At 45.2% G+C, this 26201-nt stretch overlaps 1 protein-coding gene across 3 annotated transcripts in view; it reads right to left on the bottom strand.

The window, feature by feature from the left end:
• Nucleotides 1–10676: 10676 nt before the first annotated feature.
• The window catches only part of Znf532 (zinc finger protein 532), a 112855-nt gene continuing 97330 nt past the window's right edge, over nucleotides 10677–26201 (bottom strand). For all 3 annotated transcript variants that reach the window (XM_042675175.1, XM_042675174.1, XM_042675176.1), the window contains 3 exons: nucleotides 15705–15817; nucleotides 13664–13811; nucleotides 10677–13228 (listed from right to left, as the gene is read on the bottom strand). In XM_042675175.1, coding sequence (XP_042531109.1) covers nucleotides 12734–13228; nucleotides 13664–13811; nucleotides 15705–15817 — 756 coding nt within the window. In that variant the 3' untranslated portion in view covers nucleotides 10677–12733. The remainder of the gene's footprint in view (nucleotides 13229–13663; nucleotides 13812–15704; nucleotides 15818–26201) is intronic.

Below are 26201 nucleotides of genomic sequence, written 5' to 3'. Positions count from 1 at the left end.
TCTACTTACTTTGCTTTAGAATAATTATCTCTTTAATGGCCTTATCTCCACACAAAGGTTCATGCTGAGAGAATGAGGTTATGACGTTTAACCTGTGAATTTGGGGGCACATGATTCAACTCATAACAGACACTAATTACAAATAGTAATAAAAAAAATCTGTGGTACTCCTTATAACTCCACAAAGAGCCAACTTCACAGAGTGCTTTCACTACATCTCCGCTCCCCACTGGAGACAGATGGGGATACACTTTTTTATCCATATCTAGTCTATAGCTTCAACTGACCAACAAGTATAATCTTGACTTGAATGCTAGTTGGTATTTTGCTGGCCTTCATGAATAAAAGGAATGTGAAGCAAAGATGTTCTTGGCCTGCACCTGACCATGTCATGAACAATTTGCATGCTGCACCAGATGGCAGTTTGAGTCCTGAAGACTATTCCCTTGTCTTTTGTGGAATTGATAATTTGATGACTATAGACATTACACATCTCTAAGTTGAACTTGCATTTGTAACAATGTCTCCATCAGTTTCCTAAGTCTAGACAGTCAACAAGACAATAAATCAAGCTCCAACTTGTAGCAATTGCTAAATTCCATGTCAGCTCCGCTGACTTCCATCTCCCTATGAAATACGGCTGACCACAGAGCTAGAAGGCTGTGTGTAGTAATGCAGCCACAACTCCGCCATGCTGACACCTGGCAGAGAAATGGCATCAAAGCATCAATAAATAATACAGCTAAGCACTTGCGTAGTAATGCATGAGGCCCTGGATTTCATCCCGGGCATCATCCCCCCCCCCCCAATCTAATTAGTAAAATGTAGACATATGTCCAAGAAATGATGACTCTTTGAATATTTATCCTTAACATGATTTAATGGTAAATTAAATCATTAACTGCTTAACGACCAGCTTGAAAACTGGCTCTCCCAAGTCAGTACAGACCCTGTATAGCACTCTACTGGGCCTGGGAATCAGAATTTTCTAATTCCCCAGTGGGGAATACGCTGGCCATGGGGGGAAGGGAGGGAGCAGGTTGAGCTAGGTGATGTGGCCTAGCACAGCTCCCGCCGCTCTCATAACTTGTTTTAGTTTACAGGAACCGTGTAATGAGGAACAGAAAGGACTTCCTGGGGGGAAGGTTGTGCAGGTCAGACAGAGAAAGAAGAAAGACAGATTGTCCAAATAGAGCTTTCCAGAGAGGTCAAGATATCTGTTAGAAATCACATGGAGGTTATTTCTAGGTGTTGATGGCTCACCCCTGTAATCCTAGCTGCTTTGGAGCCTGATAGCCAGAGGATTATGGATCAAAGTCAGCTCAAACAGAAAAGTCCAAGTGACTATCTCCAAAAAGAATATAGTCTGGGGGCATGAATCGAGTGGTAGAGTGCCCATTAAGAAAGCGAGACAAGCAAGCACTAAGCCTAGAGATCAAACTCCAGTACAAACAAGACAAAAAAAGGAATGAGAACACATGGAGGACAAAGGCGAATTTGGAGGTTATCATTTGCATGCATTTCTTAACATTTATTCTACATACATTGAGCAACAGAGAGCCTTGATTTGTATTAGTTTAAACTTAGGTATTATACATAATCTTCTTGCAAGATTTTTTTCTTTTGATTTTTCTTTCTTTCTGAACATGATCTTGGTATGTAGCCCACGCAGGCTTTGAACTCAAGATCTTCCTGATTTAGCCTTCCCAGGGCTGAGATTACAGGAGTGTGCCACCATGCCCAGTTGCTTTTCCTCCTTGATGTTATTTCTGGAACCTCCCCCACTGTACTGATGTACTGGTGTCTCTCATTCCTTTCCATTCTTCAGCTTTGTTTTTTTTAACCATTGATTATTTTAGGCAATGATGCAAAAGATAAGCTTAGGAGTCCAATAACATGGGTTTGAATTGTCTCTCTACCACCTACTTTGGGCAAGAACCTTTACATCACTGTGGTTCCATTTTCTGCTTTACAAAATAGCCTATCATGGCTCTCTCCTCCCCTAAATAAGGGGCTTGAGCACTAAAAGGGACAGCTCCCGTACCGGGCTCTGAGGGACACCTGCTGCTGTGTTAAACTACACCATGCACTGACTCTTATTTTCCCATCCACATGGCTCTCAGGAAATCCATGCTGAAAATCCGGGTCAGAATTGTGTGCCATGCTGAAAAATCTCAAAGCAACAATGACAAATATAAATACATTAGAATGAAAACCACACATAGCAACTATACACAAATGTATTTATCCATTAAAGTAAGTTAACAGAGCCAGGCACTGATGCATCATGCCTGAAATCCTAGCTACATAGGAGGAGGCTGAGATCTGAGGACTAAGGTTCAAAGCCAGCCTAGGCAGGAAAGTATGAGAGACTCCAATCAACTACCAGAAAACTGGAAGTGGCACTGTGGCTCTAAGTGGTAGAGTGCTAACCTTGAGCAAAAAAGCTTAGGGACAATGACCAGGCCCTGAGTTCAAGCCCCATGACTGACAAAAAATAAAATTAAAATAAGCCAGAAGTGGAGCTGTGGCTCTAGTGATAGAAGGCTAGCTTTGAGCAGAAAGCTCAGGGATAGCACTCAAGCCCTGAGTTCACACCCCAGGACTGGCACCACAAAACAAACAAAACAAAACAAAATTTTAACAGTCATTAAGCCCATCTCCATAAGTCAATTCTGTCTGGGACCAGTTATCTTGGGGAAATGTGTGTTAACAAAACAAGACAACAATCTCTTCTGTTTTCAGTCGCCTGCAGAGGAGACACGCGTGGTGCCTGAGTAGAGGACCCAGCAAGGCACTATAATGTGTTAGCCTGGCCGTGACCAATTAGGACAATATTCACTGTCACCTCATCAGAAATCCCAGCCAACCAGCACATCTCTGGATTCTCCCGACTAGCCTCTTCGGGCCCATTTTTGTCCCCATGTTCCCTATCCATGTCACTAAGTGTTTGTAGCAACCGTCATCAATTCCAAATTATGACTTGAAGAAAACAGCAATTGAATTGATTGGATTTATATTTTACCACCATCTCATTAAATTACCTATTCGGGATTACAATGGCAACTGCTTCAGAGCAGCTACGTGGAATTCTCTCCACATGATTGAAAACTTCTATTTTAGATGATACATATTGTGAAGTGTTTTTCAGTACAAAGCAGCCATACCTTCTACATGGAAATAGAAATCGCTGTGTTAGGCTATCTGGCTCCGGAATGAACTTTTACCTTTCCCTCCCTTGTTAGAAACAACAATGAAGCATTTTCTCAAAGGAAAGTTTACCCCACTGAAAACCCATCTCCACACTGGTAGAAAGCTGTGAGTCCCCTTAATTTTGAAAATAACTTTGGCAAGCATATAAAACCCAACCACCTAAAGCCCATCTATACCACAAGGAGGTACACTTGCATATCATTGCTTCTCATCTGAGCCAATCACAGATATGTACCTATAGCTACCTATACCAGTCAGTTATGCAATGAGCAAGATGGCTTCCCTGAATAATAAAACACCTTATTATCACAAGCAGAGTTCATATCTAGAAAAAGAAACTAACCTTCACCATAAGACAGCAAAATGCTATTGTTTCCAGTCATAATAATCAATATTATGCGATTTATAAATAATTCTTTTCCTATGAGAATGTTGGTCCTTATGCTATTCCCATGGTTAGACTCTGAAGCCTGGTGCCATCCATGAGCTAAGGTTTAAGGCTCTTCTCTGTTCAGTGTAGTATTGTCAAGCAGCCATTCTAATCCCTTGAGCCATACTTCAGGTCTTTTTATGCTTTTGTTAATTTTTCTTCAAAATAGTCCTCCCTCCCCGCCCACCCCCTACCCCCTCAGGCAGCCTGGACCACAATCCTCCTATTTAGGTTTCCCGAGTAACTGGGATAAAAATTGAACACGGCCACACCTAGATTCTTATTGGTTAAAGAGTTTTTTGCCTAGGCCGGCTTCAAATCATAATCCATATCCCCTCCAAGTAGCTAGGATTACAGGCGTGAGCCACTGAACCTGACTTGATGCTGTGTTTTTCATTTCTCATGAGGTCATCTAAAATGCTTGTACCACACCCCTCAGACTGCCTACCATGGGCCTGTGTGCCTACTTACTTCTCAGAGCATATTCTTTGGGCTTCCCTGAATTCAGATCAGAAAGGAATTCATTGGTATCTTGCATGCACTTGAGAGAAATGTTCCTTGTGGAGGGGGAAAAAATCAAAAGGAAATTTAAAGAACAAAAGACAAAATAATGCAGTGAACACCATCCCCCTGTCTCAGTCTGTCAGGATCAACCTCCCTTCTCAGATGGAGAGTCTTATATTTATGAGGCCCTTGTCTACAACACGTCGGTGGTAAATGTGACATTACTCACTCCGTAACAAGCAGGGAGACAAGCCGCATCTCCTCAGCCACCTGCAAAGCGGCCGAGATAAACAAACCATGGAAACCAATTTATGTACAGCCTGTTATTGCTGAATAAAATAGCAGTGCGGAGGTGGGGCCCGCTGACCACCTGGCTTTCTTTAGTTATGCAGATTAACATGAATAAAACTTGACATCTATTGAGGATCTGGTGTACATCTCTGGGTTTAAATATATATATATATATTGATGACGTTAAGTAACAATATTTGGGTTTTGCCCAGGAATGATGACAAATCCAACTGAGAAATGTTTGGATGTATATTAAGCAAACAAGGGCTTCTTTGTGGTCCTATAGCTTGGCCATCCATCTGTGAATGCATTCACCAAGCTGTGAAAGTGGTGTTGCGCAGGAATGCCGCCCTCACCCCTGGGAAGAAGATCTTACAGGACAAATGCATGTGTACGCACATGTGTGGGCTTATGACACACGTTTGTGACAAAAAGCACATGTGCCCATGTTAGTGCTGCTGGCCGGCCACTTTTGGGAAACATAAACTGTGTTGATTTTGATTTCTCATAGTGTAAGTACTCTTTCCAAAAAAAGCCCATCTTTAAATAGTATACTCTATCTCTATTTAAAGGGTGGCACACGGGCGCTGGTGGCTCATGCTTGTAATCCTGGTTACTCAGGAGGCTGAGATCTGAGGATCTTGATTCAAAGCTGATAATCTGAGACTCTTATCTTCACTCAGCCAGTTAAAGTCCAAAGTAAAAGTATGATTTAAATGGTAGAGTGCCAGCCTTGAGTGGAAAAGCTAAGCGAGATCACCAGGCTCTGAGTTCAAGCCCCAGGACCCACACAAATAAAAAAACGTGGCACGATGTCTGCGTGCCTTGTCTATGCTGCTGAAACATGCCTGTGCTTCCTGGTCCTTGTGGCTTCAGAGTTGCTTCTGGAATCCCAACCATGGTATCTTCCCAAGCATACACTCCCGGGTCCTTCTCCCACAGGGCCCCTGTGCCAGGTGTTCTTCTCCCCACTGTCTTCTGGTGGTATTCATTTACTCCTTATTCTCAGTAGGTGTCGCCTCTTCCAGGAAGCCCAGGAGGGTTTCTTCTTAGGTGATCATGTATTTATCAGAACTGAGTATTGGTGGTTCATGCCTGCAATCCTAGTTACTCAGGAGGCTGAGATCTGAGAATTATGGTTCAAAGCCAGCCTGGGCAGGTAAGTCATGAGACTCTTATTTCCAATTAACCACCAGAAAACCAGAAATGGCGCTGTGGTTCAAAGTGGTAGAATGCTAGCCTGGAGCAAAAGAGCTCAGGGACTGTACCCAGGCCCTGAGTTTAAACCCCACAATTGACAAAAACCAGTATACATATGTGTGTGTGTGTGTGTGTGTGTGTGTGTGTGTGTGTGTATACAAATATACACACACACACACACACACAGATATATATTAGAAATTCATATAATATACATACAAGGGGACCTTGCCATCTCAGATCTGTTACTGTAACAACTGCAACTATTTAGTTGTTATGGGTCTTAAGGGGGTGGATAGAGGGGAGTAAGCTCGTGGAAATTGTTAAGCCACCATTGGATAAATAGTCCCTTGAAGAAATAAATTATTATATCACGTTATAAAACAGTTAACTTCAAAACAACAGAACAAAGCTTTCTAGTCATCAAAATCGTTCAGAAATAGGCAGGCTTCTTCACCAGAACAGAGCTCCAGACTAGAGGGGCTGAGGTACTGGTTGACTGGCCCAGGGAGTTGGGCAAGAGATCCAAACAGTACACAGTCCTCTGCATCTGCCGCTAGCCCACGATGCCTGTCACACACTTCTGAGCAGCCAGTGGCTCATCTCTATAATTCTGGCTAATCAGGAGAGATCTGAGGTCTGCCATTCACAGCCAGCCAGGCAGGAAAGTCCAGGAGACTCTTATCCTCTACTAAACACACACACATACACACACACACACACACACACACACACACAATCAGAATGACATTAACTCTTAGGATTCAGTGTTAAATGTGCCTTCAACAGTCACAACCCCTTAGAATGGTTTGCCAAACCACCAAAATAAGAAGAAAGAACATTGTACTTTTGAGTAATGAATGGTTCAACACTCTTCACATGTTGGGCCGAAGCTCTAAGAAATAAAATGAGTCCAAATTTAAAGCAATGCAACCATTTCACAAGGATACTTTAGGTACCGGTTTTATGCAAGACAGTGCCGGGGAAGGGGGATACAAAACTAGGACAGGGAAATAACTGCTGCCTTCTTTTCCAGCAAGCAGGCCCTTGTCATTTCCTGAAGAAGCAGCTGCTGTTGGCAATGCTGTTACAAACACCATGGCCACTGAGAGAGAAAAGGCACGGGGCCTTGCATCATTCAGCAAGGACCTGGAGAAAACATGGTCTGCCTTTGCTGACAAAAATAAGGAGTGATGTGATCGAAAAAGGGTACCCAATTCCTGCTGCTCTCAGCAGCAAAGGGAAAAAGTGCATCTGTGGTAAGAGAGAATGGCCACAGCCTGACTGGAAGCAAGAGAAGTCCACGGAAAAGCTGAGAACATTCGTCCAGAGGGTGGTGGACAGTAAACAGGCATGCCATGTCTGGCAAGGCTGAGTGCTGGGGAGTCTAAGCTTGCAATGGGCTTCAGCGAGGGACCCCAGGAAGGCTTTCTGGGCAGGGCAATCCTGAACTGACTTAAAGGAAGGGAAAAGCTTGCATGGGAACCACTGGGGAAAGAATGTTCCAGAAGAGTGGAGAATATTCCTGTGAGTGCCAAGGTGTGGGATGGGATAGGAATGGGAGAGCTGCATCTGAGGGAGGAAGGAAGTGGCAGGAGATGAGGTCAGGCATGAAGCAAGATGTGGGGGAGGCAGGTCTCCTGGGATGAATGTCACTTCCCTTTGTCTGGGCGAGTGCCTCCTACAATAACTGGCATCCCCACGTTCTTTGGATGGGCTTTTATTCAGAGAGCAACCAGGGTCTAAACCTCACTGTGTCCCAACATGACTCAGGGGCCCCTTAGAGGCCGCCATCTTCCCTCAGCCCAACCACATGGGCAAATCAGACTGTGGTTACCATGCCCCCAATGTCACACATTTCACCTGTCCCTGCTGCTTTACCTCACTTGAGAGTCAGAGCAGGGGCGTGGTTTATGATCCTGTGCTTCGTCTTGTGCCAGGCTGGTGAAGGCAGGCGAATGACCTTCCAGCTTTCCTGGTAGACCAGACCCACCTCTTGCCAAGAGTCACACAATAACAAATTCCCTAGCACTGGATGGGAAGTTCAGATGCTGAAGTGGCTAAATACTCGTGGATCCTCCCAGATGACCAACCCATCTTCCACTTTCCTACAGCAGCAGCAAATGCTGCTCGCTGTCTGTTGGCTCTCGTCAACCTCATACCATCCTTTCCTATCAACATCAGCCTTCCTTGTTCTTTTCTGGGGGTGCTATTTATTCTCCAGTCCAATGAAGCCTGACCTCACCTCAAGGTCAGAAAACCATTCTTGAGCTAAACCCACAATTTCTGGGGCTGAATGGAACATGTACTGTGATGGCCTCTAAATACAGCCTTTTTCCCAACTCAGTCCTGCAGACATGGTCTATCTTGTGTGTGCAAGCAGATCTGACCTGGTGCATAATTTGCCAGGAGAGCTATAAGAAAAGCTGGGGGATAGGTAGCTTGCTGTAAAACAATGAAGCAAATTGAGTCTACAGTTCTCTTAAATATCATGAAACATTACAAATAGTGCCCTGTTATAGGACTCAGCACTAAACTCATAAAATGAATTTTGAAAGTTAAAAGAATGTTTGCCGGGAAATACTATTCTGTTTCCTTGAGGGAAAATAACCACTTAGGGCAATTTCCAGATAACCAGGTGGAGTAATTAAAAAGAAAGGTAAAATCCGCACTCAGTACTCTGTGCTGACAGCTTACCTAGAGGGGAGGGATGCTTGTAGACAGGAAAGCAGGGGTAGCTCTTTCCTCCACTCTTCTCTGTCTTCTTTGCGCCCAGCACAGTGATGTCCGCAGACTAATACTATGGCCTCCTTGTCTTCTCTCTTTACATGGTGCTGATCATGGTAGGTTCAGGCAACAGTCTTTGTCAGGAGAGTGAGCCTAAAAATCTCTCTTCCCCACATCATCCCTGGGGCACCCTGGCTCTGGCAGTGGCCTCTGTTGAGTGGTCCTGTCCTGTTCCATGGCTCCCTGCTTAGGTTCTCAGGCATGACATGGGAGGAGGGCTCCCATTTTGCTAGTCCCAGGATGTTTCAACATCTGCTCCAGCCCATAACTCTGTATGTATTCCATTCAGTAATTCCCCAGTTAAACCTTTTCTGCTGTGCTGTGCTGTGTGTGTGCATATTTGAACTGGAGCTTGCTCTCAAGGACTGGGCACTGTCCTGTAGCCCTTTTGCTCAGGCTGATATTCTACCACTTGAGCTACAGCCCCACTTCTGACTTTTTTGGTGGCTAGTGGGAGATTGAGTCTCATGATGTTCCTTCCCAGGCTGGCTTCAAACTTTGGTCCTCAGAACTCAGTCTCCTAACTAGCTAGGATTATACATGTGTGCCACAGGATACTGGCTTCTCTTGTGCTTTATCTTGTGCCAGGATTCTCATTGAAACGAGATCTACTGCTGGCCACATCTCTCTTTGCCAAAAAAAAAAAAAAAAAAAGACAACTCACCATCTTCCTCATAACCAGCTCTTTATTGTTACTTAAAGTAACCCAAGTTCAACTTTCAAATAGAATCTCTTTCGCTATCTCACTGTATGAAACCCTTAATACTACTTACAACTGTTTCTAAGCCAGTCCTGGCTACCTTAGGTCATATCGTCATACTGGGTTAGCATCAGAGCTAAAGCCTGTGACTGTCATTTATGCCATCCACTGTTCTCAGCTTTCTAAGCAGGGGAGGACAGCGCTGGGGACTGTGTGGATGCAGGTGGTGGTTTGTGGCTGAGTCGTGAGAAGAGCTATTACTTCTGGACCACAGCAGTTAAACCCTTCTGCCCCGGTTAGCCCAGCAATTTTTGTGACCTTGACAAAATAGGATTAAGAGATAGAGAGGCGTGCCTCAGCCAACCTGGAATAGGCATTGATCAGAGAGACACAGTCTTGAGCTGAGCCGTTTGAGATTGTAACCATATAAAAACCTGCTTGCTCTGCTTCCACAGTGCCCCCATCCAGCATACATACCGCCACTAACCCATCTAGGGTCTTCATGCTTTACCATGTAACATATTTCTAATTGTCCAAGTACAGTTAGTGTGTCTCCCTAAGCTCTTCAGCTCAAAGCTACTGCTCCACCACTTTGAGCCACAGCGCCACTTCCAGTTTTCTGGTGGTTTATTGGAGATAAGAGCCTCATGGGCTTTCCTGCCCCATCTGGCTTTGAACAGAGATCCTCAGATCTCAGCCCCCTGAGTAGCTAGGATTACAGGCGTGAGCCACCAGAAACTGGCTCCAAAGATTCTTCTAAGGCCTATCCCACCCATTCTGGCCTCCGCTCCCACCCTTCCACTGTGGTGAATGGCTTCCTTAGGAACTCCCTGTGCACGCCTCACAGTCCCAAGCCAGGGATTCTTCATGGTTTTCTTTAATGCCTAAGGTATTTTCACACTCTCGATTATTTCCTTCTTTCTAGAATTCCCATTGACCCTAAATTGGATTTTAATTTGTCCTTCTTGACTTTTAGTACTGGGGTTTGAATTCAGGACCAGGGCACTGTCCCTTAGCTTTTCTACTCAAGGCTGGCATGCTACCACTTAGGCTACAGCTCCATTTCAGCTTTGACTGGTTAATTGGAGATAAGGTCTCATGGGCTTTCATGGCCAAGCTGGCTTTGAACGTCCATCTTCAGATCTCAGCCTCTTGAGTAGCTAGGATTACAGGTGTGAGTCACTAGCACTTGACACCCTGACTTCTATAACCTCTCTTCCAGAGTCTAACCCTCATCTCTGTGCTATAACCCACTGATTCCCCTCCCCCCCACAAATGTCTTCCAGTTGACCCCCCCCCCCTTCCCCAGAGCTGACCACCCAGCTCCCCCCATCCCCGCCCCAAGCTCCCACACCACATGGTGCTTTTCTTGTCTGCGTCTCAGCTGCTTCATTTGGGACCCTTAAGCACTTAAAAATTTTTCTTTATGCTTTCAACCAGACATTGAATACGAATTCCATATTATCAAGTATTTCCTGAGTTTTTAAAAGTAGGAAGACTGACATGATCTTATAAAAGCCAGGATGCCAAAAACAAAAAGCTCTAGGGTCGTGTTTTGCACATACTTTTTTTTTATTTGTTGAATAAATGAATATTTGTCGATATGTACATAACCACAAAGAGCGAGCACTAGATTTAGAGCAAAATATTTGGGTTCTAATACTCAAAGCCACTCGCCAGATAGGAGGGCTTAGGCAAAGAACGTCATCAGAGCTCGGCTTCCTCAACTGTAAATCTAGGCTGTACAGACCTGCGCGGCCTCCACGCAGGCTTATTGCAAGGTTCCAATGCAGAAGCAATGTGAAAGTGCCAAGAATACGACTTAGAGCAATACAAACAAAACAAGGAACAGCGGTCCAACTTCAAGTGGAGGAATACTTCGTCACACCCTCCGATTGTACCGATGTACGGATGGAGTCAACGAGAAAGTGACAGAACAGCTGGTGACTGAGGAGAACGAGGAGGCCATTCTTCAGAATGGAAAGAATTCTGCAGCATCCGGTAGTCTATGCCATCCAGCAATGCATCGCTTCCTAAACTCCAGGGAGGGTCAGCCCCACCATCAATAACTCTCTCATAGAAGCACAAGGCCAAATGTCTCATGTTTATTTACATGTGAAATGTGTTGAATACAGTCATGATAGGTGTGGGGCCTACACCTGACAGCAGCAAGACCTTTTGAGGAACCAAACATCGACTACAGTCTATCATGCAAGTATCTATATATACACAAAAGAATTCCTTTTCATAGGGGGGAAAAAAAATAAGAGTATAAAACATGTTCAGGGATAAGTACAAGGTATAAAATGCAAAAGAAAACACAAAACTCAAAGACAAAAATATTATATATATACACATATATACGTATATATAATATATATATATAATATGTTTATAACTCTCCCAGAGAACTATGAACGGAAGGGACAGAAGAGCACCTGTGTGGTGCCTCAGCTAACAGAACCACGAACAGGAGCTACACTACTGAAATGCTGAAGGAAAGCCGGTGGTGGCTCAGTGCGTCATCTAATGGCCAATCGCCCAATGCAGCAGGCTCCTGCACTGACAGCTCGGTGGTTGAAGTTGTGCATCCCAACTCTAAGTACCAGAACGTTTGGCAGTAGCACCCAGAACAGGAAACGCCAACTGTGTAGACGGCAAAGGGGTAAGTCAACTATTGACTTTTTTTTTTCCCCCATCAAGAGCCAGAGAGAAATACTTGATACTCGTAGTTGTTGTGTTTGTAATAGGTAATAAGTTACATGACAGTTAACCTGACTAGACGGAGCTAGGTCTGACTCTCCAGGTATAACTTTTACAGTAGTCCAGCCCTTTCCTGGCGTATCTCCTTGTGCTCTTTAAATCAGCCTTGCCTATCTGCCTGGAAAACCATCAGGCCTGGTTTTCCCCATTCTGCAATTCCCTCCTTCCCCGTTTCTTAGGATGGAACTGAGGAAGTCTACATTCCTCACTGGATTCTGGCCTGCTGTAGCCAGCCCTGGGGACAGAGGAGGCCCTGCAAGGCTGCTTTGGCTGCCACTGGGCACGGCCTGACCGGAGGCCAGGTGCCCACGGGAGCGGGGTATCCCCCCCAGCACCCTGGCTTCCTTGGGGGCAGGCACGCTGGGGTGGTGCTAAGACACTTCAAAGTTTCTAGTGTTGTGAGAGCCACAACCACCTACAAATTATGTAGTGGATTCTAAAAAACTTAAAAACACTAAAAAAAGGCATCACATTAGTTAGCCTGTTACTTGGTCAGCAACCCATTCCAATTGGTGGCCATACAAAAAGGGTTGGGTTGGAATTCAGGAACTGCCCCTAGGACTAAGAACTCTGTTATAAAGAAACGGTACAAAAAGAAAGGAAGAAAAACAAACATCGAAACCCATCTGAACAAACCAACCAACAACAACAACAACAACAACAAAAGACACCTCAAAACATCTTCTACTAAATACTGATACAAACATGTAACAAAGAGTATAAAAAGTTGTCATTTAAATATATACAAACTCTTTTCAACGCAAATACTGTGTGGATGCTCCGGGGCGTGGCGGAGGGCGGCGAGGGCGGGATATTGCAGCAGCCTGGACCGTGCGCGGCGGGGGCTATTTGTCGGCGGCGCTCATCCTCTTGGACTTGATGAAGGCCATGCCGTGGGTGCGCATGTGCGTGTTTAAGGCAGCTTCCGTTTCAAAGGTCTTGGCGCACACTTTGCACTTGCGGTCCGACACGGCGCCGTCGGCGGCCTCGTCGTCGGGGCCCGGCTGGTTCTCCTGCTGGCCGTCCTCGCCGGCCCCGTTCTGCTTGGTGGCGGGCTGCGGCTCCTTGAGCTTGTGCACGATGAAGAGGTGCCGGGACAGGGACACGTGCGACGTGTAGCACAGGCCGCACTCGCGGCACTGGTAGGACGAGCCGTCCGACTTGTGCTGCGGGATGTGCTCGTGGAACTGCAGCAGGTTCTCCGTGGTGAAGCCGCACACCGCGCACTTGTGCACCTTGAACACGTTGATCTTCAGCTTCTTCAGGGGCTGCGTGATGGCGCCCCGCGGGGGCCGGAACTCCAGAACCGGCTCTTCCAACTTGCGCTTGGGACTGGGAGCCTGCAAGGGAGGGAGGGGGTGAAGAACGAGACGGGGTGACCCGGCAGGGAAGCAGCGGAGGGACCCAGGGAGGCCCAAGCCAGAAGGGGAGCTTGTAAAGAGGGGTATTTTATGCCTTCATAGGTAGAAAGTAATGTTTAACACTGTGTAATTGCCACCCAGCGCCGGTGGCTCACGCCTGTAATCCCAGCTACTCAGGAGGCTGAGATCTGAGCATCATGGTTCAAAGCCAGCCCGGGCAGGTTAAGTCGGGAGCCTCTTATCTCCAATTAACCATTCAAAAAGTGGAAGTGGTGCTGTGTACCACACTAGCCTTGAGCAAAACTGACTCAGGGACAGCACTCAGGCCCTGAGTTCAAGCCCAAATGTAGGGGAAGGGAATGAGCAGAGAAAGAAAGAACAACCCTGGTACAGGAAAGAGGTGCAGTGTCTCACCTTCGTGTCTTCCTTTATTTCCACTTCCTCCTCGTTGGTGGCCTCTGTCATTTCTTTCAGGTCAGGGTCCTTGATCCCATGCATGAGCTGAACGTGCTTCTCCAGCATCAGCCGTTTGGTGAAAGTCCGCCGCGAGTCCGGGCAGTGCCTGCGGAGCACAAGGCAGGAGGAAAACACTATCACTGCCATGTAGCTTCTGGCTAGCAGAACTCGCACCCAGGTCAGGAGGGCTGATTAACATCAGGGCTGCACATGAAGAACAAGCCAGTCCCTGGGCTAAGCACCTCCCTCGAAATGGCTACTGTATAAAGCTCGATTGGTTTAGTGCTTCTTAGGAAGTCTTATGGAAGTGCATTACTTGTTTGCCTAACTTGTACTTCTCCACTGCCTTGTAAAGGAATTACACTTCCCAAGGTTTCTTTAGCATGGCTCGGAGAATGCCCGCAGAACAGACATCATGTCACGTGCCTCAGGCTGAAAATAGCCCACTGCGGACCTGGCCCTGATGCTGTTCAACTGTCCCTGTCCCCTCTGTGTGACAAGACAGCGCTGACGACCCATCAGAACACAGATGGACGCACGTGCTCATCATCACAGCCCTTGAGAACATTTGTTCACTGGGCTAAAATGTAGAAAATAGAACATTTATCTAAGGCAGGAAAATTATTTACGTTTTATAGATTAGGAAGGCAGCTTCTTTGAAAGGTGTAAAATGACTGTTTCTCAATAAGACAATTTTGGCCAAAAGCACACCAGCCATCGTCCCCGAGGCTCTGTGACGATGGCTGATGTCCATCACACAGAGAAGAGCAGCAAGTGGCGAGGGGGGTGGAACGCATCTTGTGCTCTTATGCACAACCACAACTGCTCCCTCTGAAAGCCTTCACGGGGTTCTGTGATGACTGGCAGCGAACGCATCCCAGCCCCCACACAAATGCTCTCCATCAGCCAGATGCCGGTGGCTCACGCTTGTAATCCTAGAATTCAGGAGGCTGAGATCTGAGGATCATGGTTCAAAGCCAGACCGGGCAGGAAACTCCGTGAGACTCTTATTTCCAATAAACCACCAGAAAACTGGAAGTGGCGCTGTGGCTCCAACGGTAAAGCGCTAGCCTTGAGCTGAAGAGCTGAGGGACAGCGCCCAAGCCCAGAGTTCAAGCCCCACAACGGACAAAAAATAAAATAAAAATGCTCTCCCATCAAGTGCTTGCTGGAAGTAAACCTGACATTTTACTGCCTTACAGGGACCTCACAGGACCCAGGTGGCCTCCTTTTCCTCTCCTTCTCAGCCCAGGGCATCTTCTTTTTATTCAGTCAGCATACATGCTTTAGTTATATAATACAGCTTACTAGAATCCCTCTCCACCTTGATACTCTTCTTACCCAGGAAACAAAGTTCCAGAACACTCTTCCTCACCCAGCAGCTATCTATCTATGGGGCCCCAGCACCTGCCCCCACCAGGTTTTTGCCACATTACACTCATGCTAAGGAGTCATCTTGAGGGCCCTCAGTTCTGGCTTGTAGGTGATAAAGACTCTCCACCAGCCATAATAAAGCTCATCCTGGTCACCTCTATCAAGAACTGGCTTACGTGTAGCCAGGGAGGGTTTCCATGGGCCCTTCAGCCCCTTGCACTTGTCTGGTGTCTGTCAATGGTTTCAGTCTGCCTCACGTCTGCCTTAGGTAGCAGACTGTACTTGGGCATGGAGTATGTGAGGAACTGCTGCCACTTCACCCTTTCTCTGTCTCTGCCCAATGAAAAATGCTGTGTGCCAACCAAAATTAAACACTGTAAAAACTGTAAGCTGGAAACCAGGGCATTCAGAGGTAGACAGCAAGAAGGGATGATCTTTTGAGATGTTCTGATGGTATGTCCACGGTACTTTCATGTTAGAAAGCACAGACTGACCTTGACCCTGAAGATGGCCGGAGGTAAACTCGGGCGCCCTGATCATGTGGCCTCAGGCCACGCAATCTCCTTTCTCTGTCCTAATAAACTTTCCTGTCACTTAAAGGCCAAGGAAAGGAGCCGCGACTTACGAGCAGGTGTAGACTTTCCTGATGCCTTTGTGCTTGATCCGATTGTGGCGGCATAGGCTGTGGGAGGAGCTGAAGGACTTGTCGCACTGGCGGCAAGGGTGCTTCTTCATTTGCTGTGTCAGGAGAGAAGAGAAGGCCATTTGAGGCAGTGAAGAGAAAAACACTATTTTATCTCCTTATTTCTGGCAGTGCTAGGGATCCATCTGGAGGCCTCATGCATGCTAGCAAGTGCTTCAACACTGACTAAACTACACCCCCAGACCTAAAAATACTGCAAGAACTTAAAGGATGCCCATCATGGTCTAAGTCCAGTAATCACTGCTTAGGAAAGTATCAATAAAACACAAGGTTCTTTTTAAAGATGTAATTAGAATGGATCCTCAGTACCACACTATTGAGGAAAGGACTAATTTCAGGAAGATAGGCTAAAACTACCTAAGAGATTACCCCCTTTCCCAGTACTTTATTTAATCTGACACAAATACACAGATGTTTTAATAACAGCACATAATATAATTTTTTTACAAAAGACTAATACTAGTATTTAAAATATCAAGAAAAATATACTTTAACAAATAACAAATTACGACTATTACTTGATGTGTTGTAAATATAAGATGCCACTTTTTCCAGTGGCTGATTATAAACACTTCTTAAACTTTCCTCTTTAATGACTAAATTATTCAGTATAGGAATAAGGGCTTTTGTTCCGCACACTGTCATTACAGAGAACGCTGGAGTCACTTTCAGGATGTATGTGTAGGGTGATGTGAGAGAGAGATTCAGAGTTGACACATTCACAAATGCGCTATCAAGTAGATCGAATAACTTTCCACGTTTACGTTTCCACTTTGGTGAAGACATAGCTATGCTAAGTGTGTGTCCATGAAGAATCTTTGAAATAGATTAGAGGCTTAGCTTTAAAACAAATTCTTTTGAGTATGACATTCTTCAAGCAGCCTTGTCACAAGGAAACAGAATCCTAAGAGCTGACACAATGGAGCATGAAAATGAACTCCTGGAAACGGAAACAAGAAAAAAAAAAATCCCCCACAATTTGGCATGGACCCTCATTAAAAATAAGGCTGAAAATCAGTCCTCATGTGAGATAATATTACCATTCTTGGCAGCAAGAGAGCTACACATGCAACTACAAGATAACGGAGGAAGAAATCATATTTCTGAAAACTTCAATTAATTAGCCGACAAGTGCGTCTATATTTAATCTGATGAGCAGCGTCTGGCTGGACAGAACCAAAGAGAGGCTGACACCAAGGCCAGACAGAGTGTGACAGAGTACAGCTACACAGTAGTCACTTCCTCACCTAGGAGGTGGGGGGGGGGGGGGAGGTGTCACAAACATGCCTTCCTTGTCCAGGTGTGGTGCTTTAAGCCTGTGATCACAGCCACTTGGAAGCAGAGATTGAGGATTGTGGTTGAAGGTCAGATGAGGCATAACAATTTGTGAGATTCTGTCTCAACCCCTGTCTGGATACAGTGGTGTATGACTGTCATCCGGGCAACAAAGGGAGAAGCACAGACTAGCCCAGCAATTAAAGCAAGACATTACCTCGAAAATAACTCCTGTAAAACAGCAAGTGGCTCAACTGGTAGAGTGTTTGCCTCGTAAGCACTAGGCCCTCAACTCAATCCTCAGTACCACCAATGCCTTATACTGTTTTCCTTGGCATATAATTTGAGGGGAAAAATAAAGTGTTATGGGATAGTAATCCCTCTGTAAATACTTCAATAATAAAATTGTATTTTTTAAAAAAGAATAAACTGGGCTGGGAAGGTGGCTCAGTGGTAGAGCGCTAGCCTTGCATGCTCGAGGTCCTGGGTTCGATTCCTCAGCACCACATAAGCAAAAAGAAAAAAGCCAGAAGTGGCGCTGTGGCTCAAGTGGTAGAGCGCTAGCCTTGAGCTGAAGAGCTGAGGGACGGCGCCCAGACCCAGAGTTCAGGCCCCACGACCAGACCCTCCCCCCCCCAAAAAAAGAATAAAGTGACCAGTTATGCATCACATTATGCTTCATCCTCACCCAAAGAGATTTCTTCATAAACATTTTTGATCACATAAATACACTGTCAGCAATCCCTGATCTATTTATGTAGCCAAAGAATGAGGAAGGGGCAATAGGTCTTTATTAAAGGAAAGCCTGAAGTACAGATGCATGAATAATAGCTTTATGTCTCAATCATGGTTTTTAAAAAGCAAATACTTCATCTTTTTCTAATTGTGTATGTATGTATATATGACAACAATATTAAGACTGATCCAAAAGGCCAAAACACAGCCATCTTTTTTAAAAGACTGCTTTGGGAAACATTCCTTATGGATGCTGAGAAAGGAAATACACCTTTCCTGGTAAAAGTGCAAGAGCGGCCTTGTTCTCAAGGTGTTTAAGATCCCACGTCTTGCTACATAGTTATACTAACATCGCAGCAAAACCTGCATGGAGCAATACTGGAACCAGTCCTCAGAGAGTAGAAAGTCTGTTCTCACACCGCACACAAGCATAAGCTACCCTCCTCTCTCTTATCTTCAGGAAAGCACACAGAACTGAGCTGTACAATCTCCAAACAGGCAGGACTTCAGCTTTACTGGTGACAAGAAAATGAGAGAGCTCAATGTTGCTTTCCAGATCAAGACAAGTGCCATTCTTCTTCCCTGTTAAACTTCAAATTCGCATCCAAGTATGCTTTAGGGATTTTTTTTTATAACTCTCTATCTTCAAAACTATGATTCACAGCAGCTAGCTACTTTATGACACCAAAAACAACTTTGATAAATCAGAAAGAGACAGAAGAACAGGCCGGACATAGTAGTATATGACTGTAATCTCAGCAGAAGAATGGGGAGCTTCAGTTTGAGGCCAGCTGGGGCTACAAGGCACAACCCACTTTCAAAAAACCAAAAACACAGCAACTAAAGAAAAAACACAGACCAACGAAAACCAGTGTGAAGAAGGTGTGAAGGCTGTCGTTCTGTGTCTAGGATGCTTCTGGCTTTTGCTTTCCTTCTGGCTTCATGTAGAAGTGGAGAGAGAAGAAAGAGTCTGAGGAGGCTTTGGACCATTAACAGAAAAGGAGCATGTCTTTTCACACAATGTCCAGTTACTCTGCTTGCTGAGTGGTACTCTTGAGAGAAACAACTTGCCAGCAGGCAAGAGCCCAAAAATGCTCACACGGAGCTGGAGAACAAGGTGTCCACTTCCTAAACTTTATCCCTGATCTCTGACTCCCCGCGCATCCCAACTTCACTGCTTCATTCTGCTCGCAAACCCTCTGCTGTGAGGGGCAGAGGGGGAGAGACCCAGCTCAGTGCTGCGACCCCTCCCGTGGAGGCTGTGGGGAGCGTGCCTTGGTTTGCCACTGGCTCTCCCACAGCAGACACTGTGAGAGTGAAAGGGACCCCAACCTCGCCTGCGCATCTGGAGAGACCCCTGGCCTTTCGTGAGAGCCCTGCTTCACCTCCTCGCGGCCTCAGCCTTACTTCCGCAGGAAGGGGTTCCTTACGCCCACAACCTACAACACCAGGCGAACACTGTTCTCCAGCCACGTCCACACAAACCCTTCGGCTGCCACTACACTCTGTGAAAAAAGGACACACAAAACCAATTCCACATCTGAAGTGTTTCACAGCCATAGTCCCTCAGAATTCTAAGTTCTGAACGCTTCCATTTGGGATCTGTCCTACGATGAGACACCCCACTCCAGGGGGTACATGCCAAGTCTCCCAAAGGCTGCCTGAAGCCTTGATCAGCACTGGAGCCCGTGTGGACTAAGTTCTTCCACATACTGGGGCTACTTGTCTGTGATGGGGTTGCCACCCTAAGTGGAAAATGCACTTAGTACCCAAATAAATCCATTATAAACTTGAAAGACTGAAAGCCAAACCACTGAATATTGAGGACAGTCTGGACATACACACTTATGATAAACTCTGATCTTTTTTTAAATTTCAGTACCTTTAAGTAGTTGTACAAAGAGTTGCCATTTAACCAAGGAGTTCATGAACACAACTTGTCTTCATCAGGGTCCCGCCTGTCAACATTCTCACCCAGCCCTCCTCTCTCCATCCCTTCCCTTACTCTTCATTCTGTGGGATATACACTGCATTCTTGACTGCATCCTCCACTTCTTCATTTGTCTACCCCTCTACCCTCGACCCCAACCCATCCCTTTCAAGTACTCACTTCCTGGAGTTTTATTTTGCTGAGCTTTGACTTGAAGCAAATGGTTAACAATGAATAAAACAGAACAAATCAAGCTCTAACGAGACGTGCATAGGGTCTCCCCTTCTCCTCCAAAAGAACCAATGTATTTTCACCTCACTTAATGAAGCACATTTTGGCATCTCTGCACTGCCAGTATCACAACTCTTGTACTTTGGGGACATAATTAGACAAATAAAGGCTACTACTGTACAAAACTATAACCGTTGACCTGATAAGCAAGATAGTGACAAATGGCAGACAGTATAGTATTTACATATAGATAGATAATCAATCTCCAAAACTGGAAATGCTGGACAAAGGGATGATTCAGTTCCTCGGAGGGAAGACTTAAGTAGGACAGTACAAGATGTTGTCATATTACTCAGAATGACATACAACTTAAAAATGGATTTGTTTCTAGAATTTTCCACTAGATGGTAGATGGGGATCACCATATTTGTATAAAGAAACTTCTTATAAGACTTAGTGATTATGGGTAGTAAAAGAGCACACACGTGCATGTACACACACATACACACACACACACATACACACACACATACCTTGCTGCATTCTTCCCTATTTGGATTTTTCTTTCTTTCTTTCTTTTTTTTTTTTTTTTGGGGGGGGGGTCAGTCATGGGGCTTGAACTCTGGGTCTGGGCGCTGTCCCTCAGCTCTTCAGCTCAAGGGGAACATTCTACCACTTGAGCCACAGTGCCACTTCCAGTTTTCTGGTGGTTTATTGGAGATAAGAATCTCATGGACTTTCCTGCCTGGGCTGGCTTTGAACTGCGATCCTCAGATCTCAGCCTCCTGCGTAGCTAGGATTACAGGTGTAAGCCATCAGCGCCTGGCCCTATTTGGATTTTTAAAACATGTGACTGTAGTACATATTAATAAAGGGATTTTTTTTTGCCTGCTGAGGAAGTGTTTACAGAACGTAAATTTCATCTTCAACTACAGTTCTGTGAGCTTTGAGAGCTGAGAAGGTGCCACAACAATCAAGATATAGATTACCTCCTAAGGCCCCATGTAACCCCCCTTTGCAGCCAGCCCCAACATCTGGCTGTTGGCTTCCATGCCCTGTTTTCTATCCCTTCAGTTTTGCTTTCCCACCTGTTGTAGAGCAGCAGGTGGCTTCCTGGGGTCTGCTTCCTTCATCCAACATAAAACATGGACAATTTGGTTGTCCATTCTTTTTCACTGCAGAGAAGTATGCCACATATAGAGATGTTCTCTAGTTTACTGATCGATAGTTACCAAATAGACATCAAGTTGTTTACAGTTTGGGGGAAATAAATCCCAATAAGAGACATAAACCTCAGGTGATGTTTATGGGCCAGGGTAAAAACTATCCAAGAACAAATGGATACATCGACACTCAGACAGTACAGCAGTAGCTATCAATAAAGCAGGAATACCTAGAGAAAAACGGTAACCCGAAGGCCTGGCGATCAGCATTTCAAGAACAAGTGCTTCAGACACAGCCAGAAGACAGTGGCTGAGAATCAAGTCCTGGAGACCTGCATCTCTGGATACGCTGATGGCACAGAGGAGATGGGTGGGGGGGAAAGACTCCATCTGTAAGATTGGTTGTAAAGGGAGACAAAAAAAATCTGAAGACACAAGCAAGAGAGAACAAGTGTGCTGTGACACCTAGATGATCAATAAAGAGTCTGGGGTGACCCAGCATCAACCTTGGAACAGAAGGGGCCAGAGTATAGAGATCCAAACATAAAAGGGTTTGTACAGCCATCTCTCTGAGTTAAGACACCATGACCCACCCCTCCTGCCCATTTGAAACAGCCTTGTTCTTCCTGAGGCCCATTCAAGCCAGCCCACCTCAGCTCTATGGGGTGAGGGGGAGAGCTTTCTGACCCCTGCTGTTACCACAGTCCCTTCTTCTTCCTCTCTCCATCCCACACTGCTATCAGAGCAAACCACAAACCACAGAAAGTTCACATCCCAACAGGCGACTACCTAAAGCCAGCTGAGGCACCCCGGCCTTCAGGAGCGAGGCCTCCTCTCCAGTCTTAACCTCCCTCCCTCCACACACGGAGAGGACTGGGTGTCCAGCAGTCAGAGTTTGTCTGGCTCTGCGTGGTACCACTTCACCTCTTCTGGTTTCTCGGCACACAAGCAAATTCCTCCTGCTCATCCTTCAAACACAGCTCTGAGTCATCTGACTTGTGTGGAGCCTTGCCTGGAATGGCCCAGCCCTGTGGGACCCTCAACTCTCTGAACTCTTCTGAACTCATACTGAACAGCCACATTTCCTTCCATTCTCCTACCTCTTTAACATCTGGCTGTATTAGTCTAGTCACAGGGTCTCAGCAAACTGAAATCTAACTCAGAAAGGGCTCATTGAGCCCTTTGTTACATTACCAAGTACATGATCTAAGATGGTCAACTCTTCAAACTCGTCCAAGCTTTCAAAATGTTTTTGTTTTCTCTTTCTACCACGCTGTAAGTATTTGTAGAGCACAGCTTCATCTATATGGCTCATAGGAAAAGCTATGCTTGGTACGTATTTACTAAATAAAAGAAAGTGATACACACAAAAGAAAAAAATGATTATAAGTTAAACATCCCCAGGATACAAATAAATGGCTTGTTTTCCGTTTCAGAATTGTATACTACATCTGTAATATCCAAGTGTCAGGGCAAAAGAAAGAAAACAAATGAGGAAAAAGAAAAGAAGGGAAAAAGAAAGAGAAGAACAAAGACAGACTGATAATCTCCAACCAGAAAAACCAGTCAGGTCTATGCAATTATTCCAATGTTAAAAATAACAATAACCTGAAATCTGAAACGTATTTCAGGACTCAAACATTTTGGAAAAGGAAAACCCAACTTGTAAAATAGACAGATACACTGAATGAGTTTAAAAAAGAAAATCTCTAAGCTGGGCGCCAGTGGCTCACGTCTGTAATCCTAGCTACTCAGGAGGCTGAGATCTGAGGACCAGGGTTCAAAGCCAGCCCAGGCAGGGAAAGTCCATGAGACTCTTATCTCCAGTTAGACACCAGAAAAACGGAAATGGCACTGTGGCTCAAGTGGTAGAGCGCTTGCTTTGAGCTGAAGAGCTGAGGGACAGCACCCAGGTCCAGAGTTCAAGACCCATGACCAAAAAAACACTCTAAAATATACTAGCTTTTCCAGAAAATAGAAACCTACTGATGCTATTTCTTTCATTAATTGAATAATGAGTACTAGTACTGGGGATTGAACTCATGGCCTGGGCATTGTCCCTTAGCACTTTTGCTCAAGGCTATCATTCTACCACTTGAACCACAGCTCCACTTTAAGATATGATATTTTTTTAAGACTCACTTAAAAATGAAATATTACATGGGTCCCAGTGACTTATACCTGTAATCCTAGCTACTCAGGAAGCTGATCTGGAAGATCATAGTTCAAACCAGTTGGGCAGAAAAGTATATGAGACTCCACCTCTAAAATACCAGGCTGGAGCCATGCCACTAGCTGTACAGTGCCAGCTAAGCAAGCTCAACAAGCTCAAGGATCTGAGTTCAAACCCTTGCTTAGCAAGTACCCTTCTATTTAAGCCATGCCTCCAACCCTTTGCTCTAGTCATTTTTCAGATAAGAGTCTTGCATTTCTTTTACCCAGGCTGGATTAGACCACTTTCTCTTACTTAAGCTTTCCAACTAGCTGGAATTATAGGCTGGCCTTGAACTGAGAGCTCTACTTCCCAGCATACTTTTTTTTTTTTTTGCTGGTCCTGGGGCTTGAACTCAACCTGGGCACTATTCCTGAGTCTTATTGTGCTCAAGGCTAATGCTCTACCACCTGAGCCACCATGCCACTTCTGGCCTTTTCTGAGTAGTCATAGGTATTAAAGTTTCTCATTCAGCTGGGCTCCAGTAGCTTACTAGCTACTTAGGAGGCTGAGATCCAAGGATCATGCCTCAAGCCAGTCCAAATAGCAAAGTTGGTGAGACTTTTATCTCCAGTTAAACACACACACACACCACACACACAAAAAACAAAAACAAAAACAGAAGTGGCACTGTGGCTCAAGTGGTATAGTACTAGCCTTGAGCAAAAAAGCTCAGGGACAGCAGCTAGGCCCTGAGTTTACGTCCCAGGACCAGCATATATACACACGTACAAAACGTTTCTCATTCACTCCTGTTAAATCTGGGTATGGTAACTGGCAAGCTTCGACTCCTGTTATATAAACATCACCTCCAGTTACCGACAGTAAATTACAGGGAATAAACCTGCTTACCCAAGCCACTCCTGCTGTCTTAGCAAATGATCCTTTACACAGACAAGAAGTAGCCTTCCCAGAAGTTTGGAATATTACAAGGACATAAATTCTGGAGACTTAGTGTGAAATGCAGTATCTAGGGCTCTGGTAAGATTTTCCAGTTCCCACTTCACTAGATCCAAGAATAGACAAAGCATATTTTGATGCACACAGCACAGGAAACCCAAGCCACCTACACATAGAAGCTTTGAGAATATAATTTAAGTACTAAAATTAATCACACCATGCAGGTTTCTACCAGCTGAAACTGAGGGGCTGGCGCCACAATCCCGGATCAGCACAATCACGACTATTTTCAGCACGGATCCCATCAAGAAACTCCTCTCAGGGCAAATCTGGACTGCACAGGGAGGAAAGCTCCAACATCCCCCCACCCCACAGGAGCTGCAGCCAGGCTCCGCAGCAGGGACAGCCATGTGGGGTTGGGGCAGGAAGCCTCAGAATAAGAACCAAGGCAGGCTGGCGCCCTGTGTGGTAGGTACACGGCACAAAGACAGCAAAACTCAAATAAGTCAGATGAACTGGCGACCTAGGGAATGGAACTCTTGCAGACACAGGCATTGGGAACAAAACCCAGGGCAAATTGCTGTCTGTGCTCTGGCCAGTGGTGTTATTTTTTAATAAGAAATGTTCTCAAGCAAGCAAGGCTTTGGGCATTGGCTTAAATAAGGAGACTGTAATGGGACCAGGATCCTGCAGGTCCTGTCTTAGCAACAGTAGCAGCCCAGTGCCAAGGGCGCCTCCCCCTACCTTCCTCCCAAGCCTCCTAGACATAAACAGGAAAGGCTTGAGGAGGAAGCTTCCTCCTTGGTCTCCAAAATGCTTGCGGCCTGCAGGCCGTGCACCACATGTGTCTGCATGTCTAAACATTTGACTCACTGTGTCCAAGCACCCAGCGCAACCAGTTCCAGCCTCCACTCCTTGTCAAGTCTGGACTCTCCAAGCGCCCCATCTCATATGCAAGGATGCACTGTGTGCTTACATCTGGAGTGCTTTCACTGTCTAAAACTGCCCAGTGAACCCACATTGGTTTCACATCCTCAGATCCAACCAACATCCCAGCGAAAATATTGGGGGGGGGGGGGGGGGGGGCGGGGGCGGGGAAGACTCTACATCTGTACTGAACATGGACAGACATTTTTTTCGGTCTTATTCCCTAAACAATACAGTATAACAAGAATCTGCATAGGATTTGTACCTTTTTTTAAAATAAGTAATCTAGAGATGATCCAGCATACATTGGAAGGGTGTTCACAAATCATACACTGTTCTACAAAAGGGACTTGGGGGAGAGGAGACTCAAATTCAAGGGACAACTATCCTAGGTTAGAATTACAGGAGATTGGTTCTTCTGAGGACCCTCACTATTCAAGCTCTAGGCATTCCAGCTCCTAAGCCTTAAAAGACTTTTAAGATTTTAAAAGACTTTTGGGATGAAACTAGTGATCTACATCCTAGAATTCAACTCATTTACTTTACTACTTTGTTATAAACTTGACAAGAATCTCCTTTGATTTGGGGTTTTTCAACTTGATAACCAATGCAATGTACTTCTATCTATACCTTCATACAATGCAATTATACGAAGTAAACAGTATCTCCCCATGACTACAAAAGGAGTTAAGAAATCCACGTCCTTTCCTTTAGAGCACAAATAAATCCATACCTACATTCTTTGTGAAGTAAACTCAAGTGAGTTCACAGGAAAATGCCTCTCAAATGGCTACACAGACATCTGACCAGAAACCAATGATGGACTCTAGAGCAAATACTTAAACACATTTAAAATGCACCTCTTCTGGCTATGAGCAATGCAAAGAATAAGAGCTGACAGCCTTGCTTGAATCAAGTTTCCAAATCATTTACATTTCTTGCAAGATTTTTCTCTATTTTTCTGTCCTTTGTGGAATAACCAGCAAATTTTACAAGGGGAAATTGGTTACTTGCCATTTCATTTTCTTTTCATTTAGAGTTCCCAA

Source organism: Dipodomys spectabilis, unplaced genomic scaffold (assembly GCF_019054845.1).
Source record: "Dipodomys spectabilis isolate Male_0828 unplaced genomic scaffold, ASM1905484v1 ptg000024l, whole genome shotgun sequence".
Classification (NCBI taxonomy): domain Eukaryota; kingdom Metazoa; phylum Chordata; class Mammalia; order Rodentia; family Heteromyidae; genus Dipodomys; species Dipodomys spectabilis.
This window is presented reverse-complemented; position numbering and strand designations above follow the sequence as displayed.